Source organism: Sciurus carolinensis, chromosome 18, assembly GCF_902686445.1.
Source record: "Sciurus carolinensis chromosome 18, mSciCar1.2, whole genome shotgun sequence".
In the NCBI taxonomy this organism is placed as follows: Eukaryota; Metazoa; Chordata; class Mammalia; order Rodentia; family Sciuridae; genus Sciurus; species Sciurus carolinensis.
Genome location: NC_062230.1, coordinates 23,235,302 through 23,254,836, shown reverse-complemented (window position 1 = coordinate 23,254,836; position 19,535 = coordinate 23,235,302). Strand labels below are relative to the sequence as shown.

At 42.8% G+C, this 19,535-nt stretch overlaps 1 protein-coding gene across 1 annotated transcript; it reads right to left on the bottom strand.

The window, feature by feature from the left end:
- Window positions 1-2,305: 2,305 nt before the first annotated feature.
- Zkscan2 (zinc finger with KRAB and SCAN domains 2) lies at window positions 2,306-17,376 on the bottom strand. The gene is made up of 7 exons (XM_047533786.1): window positions 16,339-17,376; window positions 15,140-15,326; window positions 13,010-13,101; window positions 12,519-12,645; window positions 6,607-7,290; window positions 5,088-5,579; window positions 2,306-3,608 (listed from the first exon to the last, which is right to left on the bottom strand). The coding sequence occupies exons 1-7, from the start codon at window positions 16,741-16,743 to the stop codon at window positions 2,686-2,688; spliced, it is 2,910 nt and encodes a 969-aa protein (XP_047389742.1). The 5' UTR covers window positions 16,744-17,376; the 3' UTR covers window positions 2,306-2,685.
- Window positions 17,377-19,535: the final 2,159 nt, after the last annotated feature.

Below are 19,535 nucleotides of genomic sequence, written 5' to 3'. Positions count from 1 at the left end.
AAAATCACAGTGTTCATAAGATAAAAACCTGTTTTGTTTTTGCTTAGGATCAGAGGATTTCCTGGTACTAAGACCTGGAAAAAACCCTTTTCCTACGGATCTTTATAAAGGCAATGTGATGTGATACAAAAGACATATTAACTCAAAATGTGATTATCCATCTTAAATTTCATGCGTCAGCATGAAAAAAAGATAAAATGCAGGGAAACAAGGCTCCTTGACCTACAGTGTGGGTGAGATCTTCTATTTCTTTACAACAGAGAGGAAGGTGGATAAGATACTACATGCCAAACAGCCTGTTTACAACTAGGAACACAGGCAGGGCACCAATTCCACCTCAGCTGATCCCAGCCATCGGAGAGAATGAGTTTTTCCACTGGAGATGGAACAGGCCTTGAACCTTTCCCGCCGCTGGGGAGGTGTGAGAGACAGAGGTACCAAATGGGATTCTAGATTTGCAGTTTAGAGAAACTCCTCAGTAAGTGCAGGTGGTTTCCTCCTGAGTTTCCGACCTTTTGTAACAGCACAGGGGTAACTGGCATCACCTGTTGCTGCAATACTTTATGGTAATTGCTTGAGGACAGGTGCCACCCTCCTTTCTTTCATTTTTGTACCCCTCGCTGCAGCTAGAACACAATCTTACACATAACAGTGCTTAGTAAATATTTATGAGTAAGTCATCTACTTTCCTGAATCATGCTTCCATATAATTATCAATCCTGTGTATGTATTACTAAGTGGTGATTCCTATTAATGTGCGTTTTCTCTGGAGCTGAATTCCAGGACATCTACACCTACAACAGAAGCACAAGTCCACACGCTTCTCACTGTGCCAGGCACGATACCAACATGGAACCACACACACCCGCAGAAGTCTAAAATTCAGACACCACGGGGGAATCCACTACTGAGATGTGAACAGTCATGACACTTCCAACAAATGTACATCAGACACATTTACCCATGTGTACCTGAGTCACCTGTCTTCCAACAGGCCATCCCCTATTCTGGCGCCATACACTGGACTCCTTTCTATGGTCTACCGTCCTTGGTACTTTGCTGAACAGGTTTCAAAAGATTCAAACATACTCAAAAGAAAAGATATTATTTCTAGATATCTTAAATTATTTAAAGAGAGCATTTAACAGGAAAATTAGAGCAAAATAATGATCTACACGCAGCCCATAATCTGGTTATCTTTCCACTAATCTTGTGATGTCTCTCTCCCACAAACAGAGCCGCCATGGGCTACTTTTGTATTAAAGGTATAAATGCCACAGGCCTCACCCTGGAGCAACCAGCTCTGGAAGATCAAATTCCTAGGTTTATTCTGTAATTCCACATATGAATTCACTATCCCCCATGTAACCTTTCTGCCAGTATGAATAGTGCTATCTGTGTGGGGGATTATCAGAGATTATTTTGGACAAAGTAGATGAAAGGGAAAAAAAAAAAAAACATGATGTTCTGTATTGAAGTTTCTATAAAAATTTCCACTTTTGCTCAGCGAGCTATAGAGCTGCATACTTACTCAGGGCTCTACAGTTAGGTTTATGATCCTATGAACAGGGACTAGAAGCCTCAGAGGCAGACACTGGCATGTCTAACAGCCAGCCCTGGAAGTACTGTTCTTTGATCTAAAGGTAGCCCTAAGGAGTCCAACTGGTCAGATATATTAAATGTTTCAGGTCTCTATTTTACTTCTTCCCTTACAATTTTAGAAACACTAAATATCTAATATTACATTGATATGTGGGGGTAGGAGGTATAAAATAGGCCAACGTACCAGTCACTTTCTAGGTAAGACCAAGAGGAGTTATCAGGTAGAATTAGAATGTGCCCAAAACCCTACTTCGATGAGACACACTGTAAGCAAGCATCCTTTCAATCTTCGGAAGGCATGGCAGTCCAGGAGAGTCAGAAGAGAGCACCCAGAACAAGTAAGAGGTAAGCGTAGGACTTATGAGTAACAGCCAGAGGAACTGGGGTTACTGTAGCCTGCAAGGGCAGCAGCTACAGGGATTTAAGTCTTCAGGTACAGAATGCATGAGGGGGATCAACTGCTTCTCCTCTTGATGGAGGGCAAGGCATTAGTAACGTAACCTCAGTGACAACACAGGGAGTCACCCTAGCTACTTGCATCAACGTCGTGACACAAAGAAGGTACACCATAACAGGCTTCTGAGGGAAGCTATGAAATCTTCACTCTCCTTTTGTGAATATCTTCAAACAGATATGGACTGATTAGGAGTTCTGATCAGACTCCTGAAAGTTCTACCCATATGTGAAAATCTGTTATCAAAGATGCATCCAGGATCTCGTGTAGTAGATAAAAACAACAAAAACTTTTCAGCAATTATCCCCTTGAGAACGCCTCTTACCCACATGGAAGGATCTTGAATGTTGCTGAATTTAGCAATCTAAGAGCAGAAGCCTCAATGCTGAAGAGAATCTCATTCTAAACTCAGACAATAAATCTTCTCCACTGTATTAAGGGAGAAGCTGAGAGAGGAGGGACAGACTGATGGAGTTAGAGGCAGAGGTGAGAACAAGATGGAAGTCTAATTTATTTATATTCTCAAGTTTATCTTGGGAATTACAGTTTAGAGCTAAGAAAAGATTGCTTCCAGAGTGAGATCAGGGTAAGCTGGCTAAAGGGGTGTGGAGGGAGAGGGGAGTTCCTCATCAAAGAGTCCTCCTGAGCTCCTCGGCCTTCCCCTTCAGGGGGTTCTCCGGGGAATACACGGAGGACGGGTGCGGAAGAAGCTTTTCTCTCACGTGAACTTCCCGGTGTTTGGTGAGAACCGAGCTCTTACTGAAACGTTTGCCACACTGGGCACATCCATAGGGCTTCTCTCCAGTGTGTATTCTCCGGTGTTCTCGGAATCTCGTGCAGTTATTGAAGCTTTTCTCACAGTCCACACACTTGTAGGGATTCTCCCCAGTGTGCACCCTGCGGTGGGCGCTGAAGTGGGAGCTGTTGGTGAAGCTTTTCCCACACTCTGCACACTGATAGGGCTTCTCACCGGTGTGGGTCCTCTGATGGATGATAAGACTGGAGCTCTGACTGAAGCATTTCCCACACTCTGCACATCTGTACGGCTTCTCCCCTGTGTGGATTCTCTGGTGGGCTCCAAAATTTGAGGAGTCATTAAAGCTTTTGCCACAGTCAAGACACTTAAAAGGTTTTTCTCCTGTGTGGATTCTTTGATGTCGGATGAGGCTCCTGCTTCTACCAAAGCACTTGCCACAGACACTACACTTGTACGGATTCTCCTTCTGGTGGGGCATCCGGCACATGAGACGAGCACTTCTTCCAAAGGTCTCTCCGTACTTGAGCAGTCTGTAAGGTCTCCTCCCCACGAAAGGCCTCTGATGCACCGTGGCTTTCCCCAGATCTCGAGGCTGCGGCACCAGCTTTCCCTGTCTAACTCCTTGAAGGGCTTCCCACTGTCTTCCTGAGATGCACTCCCTTCTGCGATACTTACTGGGATCAGTGTTCTGGGAAATGAATCTTTTAGACCTTTCTATTAATGCTCTTTGAGGTTCTGTGTCCTTATATATTACCTGTGTTAGGTCCTCCTTGATACTATTTCCCATTTCAAAATCTGAAAAAAAGACAATATAAATTTCACACAAATCCTATATCAACACAAACAACCTGACTTACAAGGCCTGGCATTTATGATCCTGTACATTTTGTGGGCCTCAGATCCTGGGAGTCTTTCCCGATTCCTTATGCTGTGTTCTCCTTCAGTAAACAGGCCAGTAACAAACATCTGGTACCCAGTAGGTCTTCAGAAATGTTTTCTGAATTGAGTATAATTCAAATGAGTTATAATCCAAACCATTCTTCCCTATGCACATCCTGACGAACATGGAAGCAAGCTGGCTCGTCTCCCTGGAGTTCTATTCTGACTCGCCCTGTTCATCACTGCACATCAATAATAGGGACACCACACCACCCAGCCTTCAGCAGATTCCAGTGACCAAGTCCAAGTTCTTCAAGGGGGTTCTGAATTCAAAAATGGTTAATCATATTCTATTCAAGAGTACTTCTTTTTTCTCAGATGTTCTTATCATTTTGCTTTTCTGTCTATCCCATAAACCACATTAACTCAATCCTTAATTCTCATTTTACAAAATCGGGACTATTTTCTCCTTGCCTTTTCATCTACATCTTACCTTTAACATAATGCACATCACAGATCCAGCTTTTCTGTGAAGTTTCTGGACAGAGTGTACAACGTGGTGAAGAGACAGAGTTTTAAGGGGTGAGAGGATGGAGGGTTGGGAGGCTCTGATCCAGCCTTGTTTGTTTATAATTTCCGTAATCTCACAGTGCTGGGGTCTCGAACCCTGGTCTCGAGCATGGGAGGCAGGCTCTCTACCTGATGGGCTATATCGCCAGCATGAGACAGAGTTTTAGAATCACATGATTCTGGTTCTAATTCCTTCTTGGTCATGTGCTAAATGTGTGACTTTTTAAATTAATTTCTTATTGTGGGAAGTTTGAACAGAAAATACAGAAAGATAATGGTATGTATAATGAACTCCCATGAATCTCTTACTTCTTACCTCATCTACCTTGGTGTGGGAAGGAAGATGGTGATTTTAGTTTGACTAAAATTTAGTAGTCAGCAGGAAATACACTGGCAGAGCTTAGGATGAAAATAATTTCTTTCCCATTTTGTCTCTGCCTCTTTTTTCTCATGCACATCACACGTGACTGAGTTGTTTCTGGTTTGAACTTACTGACACACCTCCTTCATCCAAGTTTTTTTCTCATGCATAATTCCAAGGTCTTCCCCATAGCATTTCTAGGAGATACAAAACACCATCTGACCTGAAGAGACAAAACCAAGCCTGAGACCCCAAAGTCCGAGTCAGGAGAATGAGTGACTAGACGGGGCAGGTGAGTGGCTCCTTTGCATGGGAGCACCCTGAGCCCAGGACCTGTTTTACTCTTTGCTGTTTCCTCAAACAGCACAAGGCACTCAAGTACCTGCTGAATGAGTAAGTATGCATGAGCCTGTGCCAGACCTTATTTTCTCCTCTTTTAGGCTAGAACCTTAGAAGAGCCTTACCGTTTGGGCTTTGCAGTAGACCTGTAGGTCCCTGGAATTCTGACTCTTGTACAATTTCTTCCTCACTCATCCTCTCACTGCCAGAATCTTCTATTACTGCCTCCCGTAAGGTCTCCTCAGGTTCCCAGTCTGTAGGTCCTTGGGGTTCAATTTCAACATGCCCTCGTTGTTGCCTTGAGGGCGAGGGAACTTCTTCTGGTGGGTTTGTGGAAGGCGCAGAGGCCCGAGAGTTGATGAGGGCATCCATCTCCTTGTAGAATGCACAGGACTCCAGCACATGGCCATTCTTCACTTTGCGGTAACTCTTCTGCAGGCTTTTGAATTTGGTTCGGCACTGTTCTGGTGTCCGGAGGAAGCCACACTCTCGGAGCTGTTCAGCCACAGCCCCGTACAACTTGCTCTTCCGATGACAGGCTTGAAGTGCTTCATAAAACCGAGTCTCACGAAGGATATCAAGAAAAGTCTTGGTTTCTTCGTAGCCCCAGTGCACACCTGCCATTCAAGATAAAGTTCAAAGATAAGGAGTCTGTAGCCCATGTATTTTATACACATTACAAAATGTAAGGGTAAAAAAAAATCCCAATTGTAGTAGCAACTGGAAATGTGATATGCCCAGGAATACACTTTGCAAGAAATAAGGATGTCTATATTAATAAAATCTATACTATTTTATTGAAAGACATGAAAGAACTAGAAAACAATTAGAGACTATGTTTCTGAACAAGTGGACTCAAGTTATATGGATATTAGGTCTTAAATGAATCTATAAAAGTAAAAATCCAACAGTTTTTTCACTGAAATTGATAAACTGATCTTGACGTTTATTTGGAAGAATAAAAGTATAGTCTCCTAAATCTGCCACTGCTCTGGAGACAAAAGAATTTAGCTATCTGGAAGTGTCTTTCTCAGGTGGTTAAGAACAGGGGACTAGGGACACCCAATGGGAACTTCCCTGACTTCTGAAGTAGAGAAACCAGTACTAATAGCGGTGATATCAGTAATGCTGTATTTTAGTATTTTCTGAATGCCTTCATCTCTATATCCCATAGAACACTGATAAAATGCTGTGAGGTATTCTTACTCATAGAGATGAGACAACTGAAGCCCAGCACAGTTACGTGATTCACCGACCATCGCACAATCAATTCTGTATGTCTCAGTCCCCGGATACTCAACACTAGATTTCTTTTGCATGGTGCCGCTTCTATTCTTGTTTCAATTTTAACATCTCTGAGTTCTTATATTTAAGATGCACCTCTTATAAGCAACATTTTTTTTTTTTGTGGTGCTGGGGATTGAACCCAGGGACTTGTGCTTGCAAGGCAAGCACTCTACCAACTGAGCTATCTCCCCAGCCCAAGCAACATGTTTTTTAATGTGTGACAATCTTAGTCCTTAAGTTTGTAATGAATGATACATTTGGATTTATATCTAACACCTTATTTTTTTTTGTTTGACACAGGCTGGGCAAGTGCTCTGTCACTGAGTCACAACCCCAGCCCCAAAGTACAGTTCTTACCACTCAGGTTTTGAAACAAGACAGGAGCACCCCGAATCTCAGACTTTCGGATAAATTCAATGCCTATTTCATCACCGTCAGATTCTTCTGCAGCTTCCTCCTCCTCCAGTAGACTGATCTGTTCTTTAGCCATGATTCCAATTCTCTTTAGCCTGGGAAGAGATAGCCCCTCCTTTGGCTTATCAGTGGATGAAGCATGGGCAGCGGGGTTCAATAAAGCGTCCATGTCCTCAAAGAAGGCACATGGTTCCAGCAGGTGGCCATTTCTCACTTTTCGATAGCTTTTCTGAAGACTTTTGAACTTGGTTCGGCACTGTTCTGGCGTTCGGAGGAAGCCACACTCTCGCAGCCATTCAGCCACAGCACCATAAACCTGGCTGTTTCGGGGACAAGCCTGAAGTGTTTCATAAAAGCGAGACTCCTTGAGAATTGCAAGGAAAGTCTTTGTTTCCTCATAGCTCCAGTGAACACCTGCTATCTTCTCATCCTCTAAGCCCCACTGCTGCTGCTCTCTCCACGCCTTCCCCGCGTTCCTTGCAGGGATCTGAATAGCATGAACTGACTTTTCTTTGATGTAGTTGCTTCGCAGTATATTCCTCTTATTAGAGGAATGGAGACCTATGGTCCATGGCTCCTTTCTTTGTTCCAACCGGGTTACCTTGTTAGATGTAGACACTGTACTTCCTGTGGTAAGAAAACACATTTCATGGTAGGCACGGATGTCCTTACTGCATTCCTCAATCTTCTGCTATGACATGCCCTCCTGGACCGTGTGCTTATGCCAAAGCCTCCCTCGATGATGGCAATGTGTGTGGTCATTCTTATAAGATGTCTCTGGCACAATCATCTCCTGAAGCTATCATTTTACTTCTCACATGTGTACCTCTTCTCCTATCTAGTTCTTGAAGGAATACAAGGGTAAGAAACATACTTTACTATCTTTGATTTCCTCTCAGCAGTTAGCATTGTGTAAGGTTCACAGTATGCTCCCAACAGGTATTTGTTACTTACAAAATCAACTGCACCCCACACTGCCTCCCTGTCCACTTCAACAAATGCACACACACACATTGGGCCTATGAGAGATTAGAAATAAAGAAGTTTTGTCAAACTACATTAAAAAGCTACAGTAATAAAAATAGTATGATACTGGAAAAAACAGTGGAATAGAATAGAGCCCAACACTAAATCCATTCATATATAGTCTTCTAATCTTTGACAAGGGTGCCAAGAACACAACATTGGGTAAGGATGATCTGTTCAATAAATGGTGTTGAAAAAACTGAATATCAACAGACGAGAGTGAAACTGGACCGCTATCTTACACTACTCACAAAAAATTAACTCAAAATGTATTAAAGACCTGAAACCATAAAACTCCTAGAAGCAAGCACAGGGAAAAAGCTACTCGATACTGGTCTTGGCAATGACTTTTGGATATGATATCAAAAGAACAGGCAACAAAAGCAAAAATAAGCAAGATGATGTTAAAATAAAAAGCTTCTGCACAGCAGAGGAAACAGTCAACAAAGTAAGAGACAACCTATAGTATGGAAGAAACTATAAGCAAACCATCTATCTGATAAGTGCTTAAAATCTAAAATATATTAGAAATCATGAAACTCATTAGAAAAAAAGAAAAAAAAATCCAATGAAAATAATGGTCAAAAGACCCAAAGATCTGATTAGATATTTTCCCAAAGAAGATATACAAATGGTCAACAGATCATGAAAAGGTATTCAACCTCAATAACCAACAGGGAAAAGAAAAGTAAAAAATCACAATGTGATATCACCTCACACCTGTTAGAATAGCAAACATCATACCAAGTGGTCAATGAATATACGAAAAAAATGTTTCATATCTTTAGCTATCAAGGAAATGCAAATCAAAACTACACTGAGATTTCATTTCACTCCAGTTACAGTGACAATCATCAATAAGACAGTAACAATAAGTGCTGGTGAGGATGCAGGGAAAAGGAACTCTTACACACTGTTGGTAGCAATGTAAATTGGTTCAGCCACTATGGAAATCAGTATGGAGGTTCCTCAAAAAGCTGATAGTAGGGCTGGGGATATAGCTCAGTGGTAAAGTTGTTTGCCTAACCCGTGCAAGGCTGTGGGTTCAATCTCTGGCATGCTCCCCAGCAGAAAAAAGTCTAATAATAGAACTACTGTATGATCCAGCTATACCACTCTTTTGTATTTACCCAAAAGAACTGAAGTTAGCATACTTTAGAGATATATACATACCTATATTAACTGCAGCAGAATATATAAGAGCCAAGTTATGGAATCAGACTACATATCTATCAACAGATGGAAGGACAAAGAAAACGTGGTATATGCACAGAATCTAGTTTTATTTAGCCATAAAGAATGAAATTACATTTGTAGGAAAAGGGATGGAACGAGGGGCCATAGTTTTGAGCACAATAAATCAGACTCAGAGAGTAAAGAAAATCTTGTATGTTTTCTCTCACACGTAGAGGGAAAAAATGGGGAAAAAAGGATGCCATGAATATAGAAGAGAGACCACCATTAGGGTCGAAGAAGGAGACTAAGCGGGGAGAGGGGGAAGTACTGAGAGTGAAACCCATCGAATGATGTTTTTACGTATATACAAGTACGCCAGAGAGAAACCCACCACTCTGCATAATTAATATGCACCAATAAAAATAAAGCAGAAAAAGAAAAGATAACAAGTGCTGGGAAGGATGCGGAGAGAATGGAGCTCCATGCACTACTGGTGAGACTGTGAACTGGTGTCATAGTCACAGGAAACCGTACTGAGGTTCCTCAAAAAATTAAAAACAGAACTATCATGTGAATGGACAATCCCAATTCTAGGTATGGATCTTTTGGAAACCAAATCCAAACCTTAAGGGATTTGTATTCTCATGCTCACTGAGGTGTGTCTTAACTTTGAATCCTAGTCACAGCGTTTACTTTACTTTGCCCAGGGGACATTTTTTAAACTCTCTAAGCCTCAGTTTCCTACTCAAAGAGGTGTTAGGAAAATTAAATACCTTCTCACATATAAAATATCTAATGCCTCCAATAGGTATGTAGTAAAATTTAGTTTTACTTTCCATACAAACTTCATAGAAGCTTTACAGAATTCGCCTAGAGATTTTGGTACTGGGGATTGAACCTAGGGATACTTCCCCAACCCCCCACGTTGTTTTTTTTTTTTTTTTTTTTTGAGATAGTCTTGCTAATTGCTGAGGCTGGCCTCTAACTTGGTTCCTCCTGCCTCAGCTTCCGGATTCGCTGGGCTATAGGCATGCGCACTCAGCCAGCTAGAATTCTCCTAGGGATGCAACATCACATGAAGCCCTTCTGAAGGAACCCTGCGGACGGGGATCTGCTCTTTATTTTTCACACTAGAGAGGCAGGTATGGGAAAATATAAGTTCAAATGCTATAAGGCATTTGACTAGGCACAACTTTGAGCTGGGATGGGACTGTGGCAGCCCTTTACTCAGTTCTGGACAACTGCTGCTGTGTGGAGAGTGGGTCTAAGGGGTCCCATGTTTAATTTTCCAAGACACACTGGACATACATTTTTATAAATTAATACTGAATGAAAACACTGTGTGGCAATTCACAATAGTTAAATTATGGAATCAACCCAGATGCCTGTGAATAGATGAATGGATTAAGACAATGTGGGGTGTATGTATATGTGTATGTGTGTGTGTGTGTGTGTGTGTGTGTGTGTGTGTGTGTATATGTATATATATATATATATATATATATATAAAATGAAGTTCTACTCTGCTACAAAAAGTAATTATGGCATTTGCTGATAAATGGATGGAAATGAAGAATATTATGCTAAGTGAAATTAGCCAAACTCAGAAACTCAAAGGTCAAAAGTTTTCTTTAATGCACAGGAAGCTAGAGTAAAATAAAGGAAACGGGGAGAGAAGGACAGGATAACACAAAGAACCATCAGATATCAATTAACAGATGAGCAAAAGGAAGTCTAGCAGAGGGAGGAGAATGGGAGAGGGGAGGGATTGTAGGAGGGGAAAGGGGGAGGGAACAGGGGGATCATGAACTGAAATCTCTTTCAATGCACATATGAGTTGGGATGAATCCAACTACTATGTATAAATATAAACTCTGAAAAAAAAAATAACCACTGTATGGGCCAAAATATGTGCATAAGCCACATTTAGCCTATGAGCTGTAAGTTTACAATCTACAATAAGAAACTGGGGGGCTGAGTTTGTAGCTAGTTGCAGAGTGCTTGCCTAGCATGTGTGAGGCACTGGGTTCAATCCTTAGCATCACATAAAAATAAAATAAAGGCATTCTGATCAACTACAACTACAAAAATTAAAAAAAAAAAAAAAAAAGAAACTGGGAACTGGGATTGGAGTCTCTGGGCCTGGATCTTTTTAAAATTATACACAAAGAGGGTCAGGCTGAATCTGAACTCTCAAAGTATGGTCCCTTTCCATTAATGGCAGATTTTACTAAGGACTAACCCAGCACTTTACTGGGATTGGGTGTTGTGTGACCCAAGGAAATGGTAGGAAACATGTATTATGTGCACAACTGGGCAGATGGCTGGAATGCCTGTTATTTCTTGATGACAATGGTGTGTCATCTTAAATTTATCATTTTTTTCAACTGCTTCGTTTTCTAATAAGGCAACTGATAGTTTGCCTTTATTCATTCCTGAGATATGGTTAATTTTACAACTGCTACACATCAGTGTCTACAGGTAGACATTTAGTCCAATAGACCTTTGTGTGATGGAAATGTTCTGTAATTGTGCCATCCAATGTGGCTATAGAATACCTTAAAGATGGCTACTGCCACTGAGGAACTGAATTTTAAATTTTATTTTAATCAATGTAATAAATTAAAATTTAACTAGTCACATGTGGCTAGGGCCTACCCTTATAACAGGATTACGGTATATATAATGTGTATAATTTACATCTCTTGGTTATAAGTTGGTATTAGTGCATTTTTTTGCTTTCATTTTATTCATAAGTACTCTTTTACTTAAGAATAAAAGTTCACACATCAATGAATCATACTAATTCCTCCTGTTAAAGCAGATGAAGATAATCCTCCAAAAATCTGCTTATAGATTGTTACTTTAGTGGTGATGCATCCCTGTAAATTTGTGTTTTTTGAATGAGTCACCACATGCTTTATTGTACTTAAACTACTTTCTTCTTCTTCTGTTTTTTTTTTTTTTTTTTTTTTTTTTTTTTTTTTTAAATACTGGGGAATGAACCCAGGGATATACCAAGTTATATCCCTAGTCTTTTTTTTTTTTTTATTTTGAGACAGGGTCTTGTTGTTAAGGGTCTTGCTAAGTTGGTCATGCTGGCCTTGAACTTGCAATTCTCCTGCCTCAGCCTCTCAAGTGGCTGGGGTAACAGGTATGCAACACCATGCCTGGCTTACTTTCTCTCAGTTTTAAGATTTCCATCCACCTGACAAATACTTATTGGGCACCCACCCATGTCAGATAGCTCTGTCCTAGGTATTGGAGTTACTTTGTGACTTTATGAATCTTTAAGTCTAGTGGATGTAAGTTTACAATGTTTTTTTTGAACCCAGGACTTTGTGCTTAATAGACAAGCACTTTACCAAGTGAGCTATATCCTCAGCCCAAGTTTACATTTTCTATATTCTAAATATGACAGTCATATTTAATTCTTCTCCTATGTTTTAATTGCTATATTATTATAATTTTTTTTTCTTATTGGAAGGAATAAATGGGTAAGAGAACACAGCTAAGTGATTACACTAGGGAACCCATGGAGATTCTTTAAGGATTAGTACAACTATTTTATCACCAGTTGGAATGAATACATAAGAAATCCCCAAGTTTTTTTTTTTTTTTTTTTTAAATCTGTGAAAGGAAAGAATCCTTACCCAGGGAGACCACGGTCCCAACACTCTCCTTCCTGATATCCCGGTAGAGATCTCTGTGAGCAGGAATCTGATGCACACTCTTTTTATAGGAAAAGCCTCTCGTCATGTGGACATCTTTCACTGGTTCCTGCAACAACACTAACACCAATGACTACCAAGATAACTGCATGGGTCTTCAAAGGATGAACGATCATGGATGAAGCAGAGAAGGGCCCTTAAGAAGAGCTGAAATTAAGGAACCAAGTGTGTATTGTGTGTCAAAGGAAGCATAAGATACAATAATAATCAGAAGATGAGAGAAGACAAGAGAGATGATCCAGCATGAAGTCCCATTACTCAGAGGGCTGAGTCCAATATTTTCTGGAAAAGGAATAAGGGGTAAGAAGTCTCTAGGAGAGAGTAAAAAATTCTGAGGATACTGAAGCATAGGAAATCATCATGACTAAACTCCCTAGCAAGGAGAAAGGCCAGAGAGGACAATTACAATTTACCTGGGACCCAGCAGATAGATGTGTAGTTGTCACTTCCTGATCTACGGTATTCCATTCATCAGCACGGGCAGGAACCCAGGGAGAAGAACGAGCTACAAAAATTGGAAGAAACAATTAGTATTATGGGCTCTGACCCTTTAATCTTTGCTGCTTCTCCTTTCAAGAAATAAGAATATATTAAAACCAACAAGATATAAATTGGTAATTTGTTCAATGAGTTCAGAGCGAGGCCTGAAATTACATTATCCTAAAGCTGGGCTGACAAACTCAAGTGCTGTCAAGGAGTAAGCAGGTAAGGTACACAGGAAAGGGGCCAGGCTGGGACCATGTGGAAATGGAGAGCACATGCCCTGATGAAAGGGCACAGCCAGTGCCCAGCTCCAGCTGACGCTGCAATGAGACCGAGACTCTAGTAGAGCCAGAACCTGTCATTTTTTGAGAAGCTGGAAATCTGTACTTTCATGAATTTCCAAATTTTAAATCTTGAGAACTAAAGCAAACAACAAAATCCCCAAACAAAAACTCCCTGTAGGTGAAACAAAACAAGTTTGACTTGGTGGGCAAGTTACCAATTTGAGATCATTAGCATAATTTAAGCCCCTATGAATGAATACTGTCATAAGAACTTAGCAAACAGACACACAGTAATAGACACTGCAGGCAAATACAACCCTCTAAGGGTGGAAAGAGGATATGTAGCAAGGTCCATGGTCTAACTTCTTCCCTGGCACTCATGATCTAGGGAAAATGTCAAGAACAACCATCACTTAGTCACTGGTGACTAAGAACTCAAAAACTTGCTCCACTTCTTTCTACTAAAGCACACTAAATCATTTCATTGGAAACGTTCTATTCCCTGGAATCCACACAACTGAAATCACAGATCTTCCTTTAGGATGAATTTACCTTTCTGAGATATTCATCCTCAAGATTTGTCTGAGTATATCCCAGTTAGTACCTCAAAATTAATTTACTTTAGAAATTCCTTATCACCCTGGGATGGTAAAATCCAGAAATACCATAAGTAGGTATTTATCTGAATAACTAATCAAATAAAGTCCCTGGGGCCATCTAATCCATGCGATCATGAAAGCTTTGATGCTAATAAACGCACTCTGGATAATTCAGAATGCACCAATCTTTGCAATGCATTCTATTATGGGTAACATGAACTTGGAGAGGGGTCCAACACAGGTATGGTAGTAGTGAATCTGACCTCTTGATGAAAAGTTCAATGGGTCCACCAGAATTGAAGTTTAGGAATAATTTTGCCATTATGAGAAAAGAAACTAACATGTATTGGCCACTATCATGCATTGGTCATTTTACGCTGCCTCATTAAATCTATGCTAACAAGATTGCTATTTCCCTTTTGAGAAGTGACCTGACCAAGGCCACAGAGATAAAAAAATGGGAGAGCCAGGTCTGCCTGTCTCTGAAGTCCCAGGTCTTAACCTCATACTGCTTGCTCAAGATCACATAGAAAGGGGGCAGAGTCAAGAAAAAAACGAAGACTTCTGACTATAAGTCCAGTGATCTTTCCATTCTTCTTTTTAAGCCCAATACGAAGCCACACTTCAGGAGATGGGGAGAGAGCTGGGAAGGTGCATCCCCTTGCATCTGACTTGATTCATTCTTGCCTAGAGTGGCGATGAGCATCAGTGTCCCTTCCCTGTGAGTCCTGCGGTTATTCCTCTCATATGCCATCATGCAAGTCAGTTTTGGAACACTGGACTTATTTTGCTTTCCAAACAGTTTTTCAAGTTGTTTACGGTCAGCCAAGAGCAAATACACACCTGGTAGGACTAAAAACACAAGCTGATTGCAGATTAGAGATTTAAAGTAACATTACAAGACTCAAGGCTGGCCTGGGCAATGCTAAGTTCCTCACCCTTAAGATCTCTCTTTAATTAGGTCGCATATGTTCCCAACTCTTGAAGCTAATAAAACCTTTCTTCCCAAATATTCAATTCACTCTCAAATTATGTACTGAGCAAGTCAAATATGACACTAAGCAAGTCACAGTGTTAGGAATACAATATATATCTGCCATGGTCTCTGCTCTGGGCATGCTTTGAGTCCTTCTTACTATTCTTCTCTTCTTTTTTATTTAACTGGTGTCTTACTTACCATTTCTGGGTAAGGGCCGATGTGGTCTCTTTTGGTTCAGCTGTTCCTGGTGTCCTGAGTGGAGGCTTCCCAATTCCTCCCGAGACACTGCCCTGGAATGGGTCTCCACCTGCTCTGGCTGAAAGTCTGTTACCTCCCACACTGTTCCAAGTGGGGCTTGCTTTTCTGAGTGTATAGGACTGCTGACCTGGGAAATAAAGTCAATACCATAATGGAAAGGGGGAGGGAAAGAGGTAACACACACACTTAAATAAAGGACAGAAGACACGAGAAGGAATGAAAATTTTATTCCTTTCCCAGTGGAGTCTCTGAGGGTGTTGGTCTTACTGCACTGTCCAGGAGTTTGAGCATAAGAGAAGAGGAGAGTACTCCTTATTGCTACAAACAGGGAAAATCTACCAGGAATGAAATACAGGGCCTCCTAGTTACTAGAATAAACATTATTTGAGCCCTCACGTCTATTAGGTTCAGAGAAGTAAGTCAGAACATGAACATATTCACTAGTGAGCTGAAAACTTATTCACCCCATACATCAGTTTGTCTACTCCAGGTCAACACAGCAACCTGCTGATACTGGGATCTTTACACAGCGGAAATTCCGTGCAAGGTGAAACTGCAAACCTGGCAAATGCTGCAGAATTTCATGAGGTTAATGAAAGGGTGTTGAAAAACAAACAGAAGAGCATGCAGAACCACAAGAAATGAAGATCTAGGAGTAAGAATGGAGAAGAGTGATGGGATTATGGTACTGAGAGCACTTCAGAAGACACTAGTTGGAATATTACAGGACTAGAGAGGATTCTGGGATAACTGATTAAGTCTTTTTTTTTCTTTTGTTTTTTTTTGGGGGGTGCAAAATCAGCATTGCTTTGGATTAAGCTGCAAAAGTCAAACCCCATAAGGCATAAACTGTTTTGTTTCCTCATACAGTTTCGCTGGAAACACTGTGCCAAGGATTAAAACATATTTAGGTGCAATGCTTTGTTTCATTTGGAAGATAATATTTTTGTTCAAAACTTTTTTTCCTTTCTATTTTAATATGAAATCCTGATCTCCTTTTAAGTGCATTCATTTTAAGGGTCTTTTATTAGTACCACTGATCTTTCCATAATAAGCACTTCTTGCAATGCAATCCTGCCCACTTGCCTTTCCCACCACCTTCTTTCTAAATTACAAACATTTGGAAAATCCTTGCTCACCTGCTGTCTCAGCCTCCCAGTCTCTTTCTCCAAATGGACGACCAGGGCCACGGCCTCTTCTCCACTTTCTGGATATTGCTTCTGTGCCCAAACCTGAATCTTCTCGGGTAAAATAGTGAGAAACTGCTCAATCACCAGCAGCTCTAGGATCTGCTCTTTGGAACGTATTTCTGGCTTCAACCACCGGCAGCAAAGTTCCCAGAGTTTACTGAAAGCTTCATGGGGTCCAGTCACATCCTCATAAGAGAACTGCCTGAAGCATTTGCGAAAGGTCTCACACTCAGTGCTCTCTGATCCTTCTAGAATGGGTTCCGACGCCCACTCGGGGTCCTTTTCCACCTTCATTATTAGGCACCCCTCCACCTCCAGGGGCACGTCGATCTGAGAATTGAGGGCCATAGCCATGCTCCAACCCGGGGGTCAACCTCAAGACTAGTTCAAAGAGGGGGCTGAAAGAGGTCTCCCAGGGCTCCCTGCTTAGTGTTCTTGGAAGTTTGGGATGGGAGGGAGGTTAAAAAAGAAAACAAAAACCCTGGCAGTGTCGGCAGAACCGGGTACTCCTAGGCCCTTGAAAAGTCCAAAAACTCGGCCTCTTCACCAAACAAGATATGACCCCGCATAGTGGTTTTCCAGGGTGCAGGCCTGTCAGTGCAATGTCGGGGACAGGGAGCGAGGCTCAGGGACCGGGAGGCAATCAAGCGGACTGAGGAAGGGATGGGCGGAGGCGGCCGGCCTGGAGGGGGTGTGTCGCCGCACCCGGGTCGGGCTCTGGGAGGCGAGGCCCGAGTGGGTGGGGCCGGATGTGCGGGCCCCGCCCGGCCCCAGGTTCCGGACTCGGTCGGGCGGCGCGCCCAGGCCGCAGGTGGCCGGAGCGGACCTGTGGTGCACCAGACCAGGGTCGGGCTCCTCCAGGCCCGCGGCAGCCCCGGCCGTTCCCCGGGAAACCTCTGCACGTCGAGAAAGGCTGCGACGCGGTTCCGCCCCGAAGGAATAAAAAATCGCGGGGCGAAGCCAGGTCTCGCGGGGGGCAGTCTACCGGCTCCCGGCGCTCGGCCTCGTCCGCTCGGCCCGCGGAGAGCGCGGGGGGCGCTGGGAGCCGTCGCCGCGCATGCGTCGCCCGCGACGGCGCGCCGCAGGGGCTTCCTCGCGGCGAGGGGCTGGGGGAAGAGGGCTGCGTGGTGTACTCTCGCGAGAGCGCGCAGCGCGGTGACTTGCGACCGAGGGATTTAGAAGAGGGATGCGGAGATGCAGCGGAGGGATACAGTGGGGCTTGAGCTGTCAGTGGAACAGAGACCTCGAAGCAAAACAGGGAAGGGGAGAGAGAGTCTGGCCTCCGCCCGAGAACTAGGCGACGGGAGCGGCACTGCTGGGCAGGGGACGCAAAGTCGTCGCTGCAGTGGAAGGAGGCCCCGGGGAGCGGGGACTCTTTGTCCTGCGAGAGTCATCGGTCTCGTGGCGGAGGAATCGTGGTCCGTGTGGCTGCGAGTGAGCTGGAGGGAACCCTGGGCTAGACGGCTGGAGCGTGGGGCGCCCCCTGCGGGAGGACGGCGCCGCCTTCACCCCGGGGCCGCTGGAGGCGTCGCCCTTCAGTTCCTGGGTTGTTACTGCCCCGGGTTCTGGGGAAGTCAGGTGGCTAGGTGTGATCAGAGGGGACTTCTGGGACAAAGTCTGTACAGGCGCCAGCTTCACCTTTCCCAGTGCCGTCGGGAGGTGCTGTAAAACCAGTAGCTGGCTTTCCTGAAGCCTTGCATGTTCTTTTCACCCTTTCTGTATTTATTGAGCATCTACTAATGACAGGAAGTGTTTTAGGCTCTTGGCATGCATTGGTGGACAAAACAAATTCTTGTTGTAGGGGGTAGGTAGCTCGTTGGAAAACAGGTTAGCGACTTTTGTTTCTCACAGTTTTAATTAGAATTTGAGGTGCAAGTTCTAGCAGCCTAAAGAGTCAGAGTACCATGCACGCACATAACGGGTGTTTTGTGAGGAAGAGTCAGAAATAATCTATCTAGTATGCACCAGGAATTGTATCAAAGCCAGTACACAGCTTTTCTTCCTTTTTAGAGTAATACTGTTATGCATTAAACTTTCATGTGACTTTATTAAAAAGTTATATTTATTGAGAACCTGTTTTGTGCCTGACGTGTTAATAGGTTGTAAAACCAGGATCCTCTGTCACCGTTTTCACTCTGGTGGACGACAGAGGCATTAACCAAATAAACCTTAAACTAATGTACAGTTGTGACTGTGGTAGGTACTACCAAGGAGAGAAACCCGAAGGGCTTTGAACTAGTCAGGAGGTCTGGGAAGTTTTCTTTGAAGAAGCATTCTTAGGGATGAGATCCAAAGGTACGCATTAAGAGTTAATTAGCCAAAGCCCTGTCCCCACGAAGATCCTATAAAGCAGACACGATCACTTCCATTTTAGAGGATATTGAGCCCTCAGCAAGGTGGTGTGAATTCCCAAGGTTACATCAGATAAGTGGTAACCCAGAATAAAGATTCAGATAAGAAGAGGATCTTTTTAATGCTCCTTGGGACATTGGTAGTTTTAGGAGAAGCAAGTGTCATGGCAGCTCAGGAACATGGGTCGGGTAGATAACAGTGAAGTAGACAGAGTATGACATGAGGGAATGATGTGGACTGTAGTAAACCAGAGGATGCAATTCCTGCCTGAAGGAAGCAACCACTGATTTCAGCCTCTTGGCGACATGCAGGGGTATAGACTTGTCACCTGTTCTGATTGTTAAAAAGTTGGCAAACAGTTCTGTTAGGTGAAATCATCACAATTTTAAATAACTGAAAAAAGTACATTTTTCTGTCTTCTCCACTGGAAAGTTTTTCTTTCTTTATTTATTTATTTTGGTACTGGTGATAGAACCCCGGGCACTCAATCACTGGGCTACATCCCCAGCCCTTTTTATGTTTTATTTAGAGACAGGGCCTCACTTAGTTACTTAGGGCCTCACTAAGTTGCTGAGACTGGGTTTGAACTTGAGATCCTCCTGCCTCAGCCTCCTGAGCTGCTGGGATTGCAGGCGTGCACCACCACACCTGGATTTTTTGTTATTTTTTTAGAACTACTTTGTGCCAGGAGCTTAAAACAGTGTTTTGCCCATAGTAGGCACTCAGCCAACCTCCACTTTTGTCCATATGGTCTGAGCTGTTCTTCCCAAGCCTGCATGGTTTCACGATTTTTG

Bases quoted from the DNA above. Each gene is read 5' to 3' on its own strand.
- Zkscan2 (XM_047533786.1), bottom strand. From the start codon at position 16,743: ATGGCTATGGCCCTCAATTCTCAGATCGACGTGCCCCTGGAGGTGGAG. The intron at 13,102-15,139 runs GTAAGTAAGACA...CAATTTTTGTAG, and splicing joins TCGGCCCTTACCCAGAAATG to CTCGTTCTTCTCCCTGGGTT. The intron at 7,291-12,518 runs GTAAGGATTCTT...TTCTTACCACAG, and splicing joins TGGGACCGTGGTCTCCCTGG to GAAGTACAGTGTCTACATCT.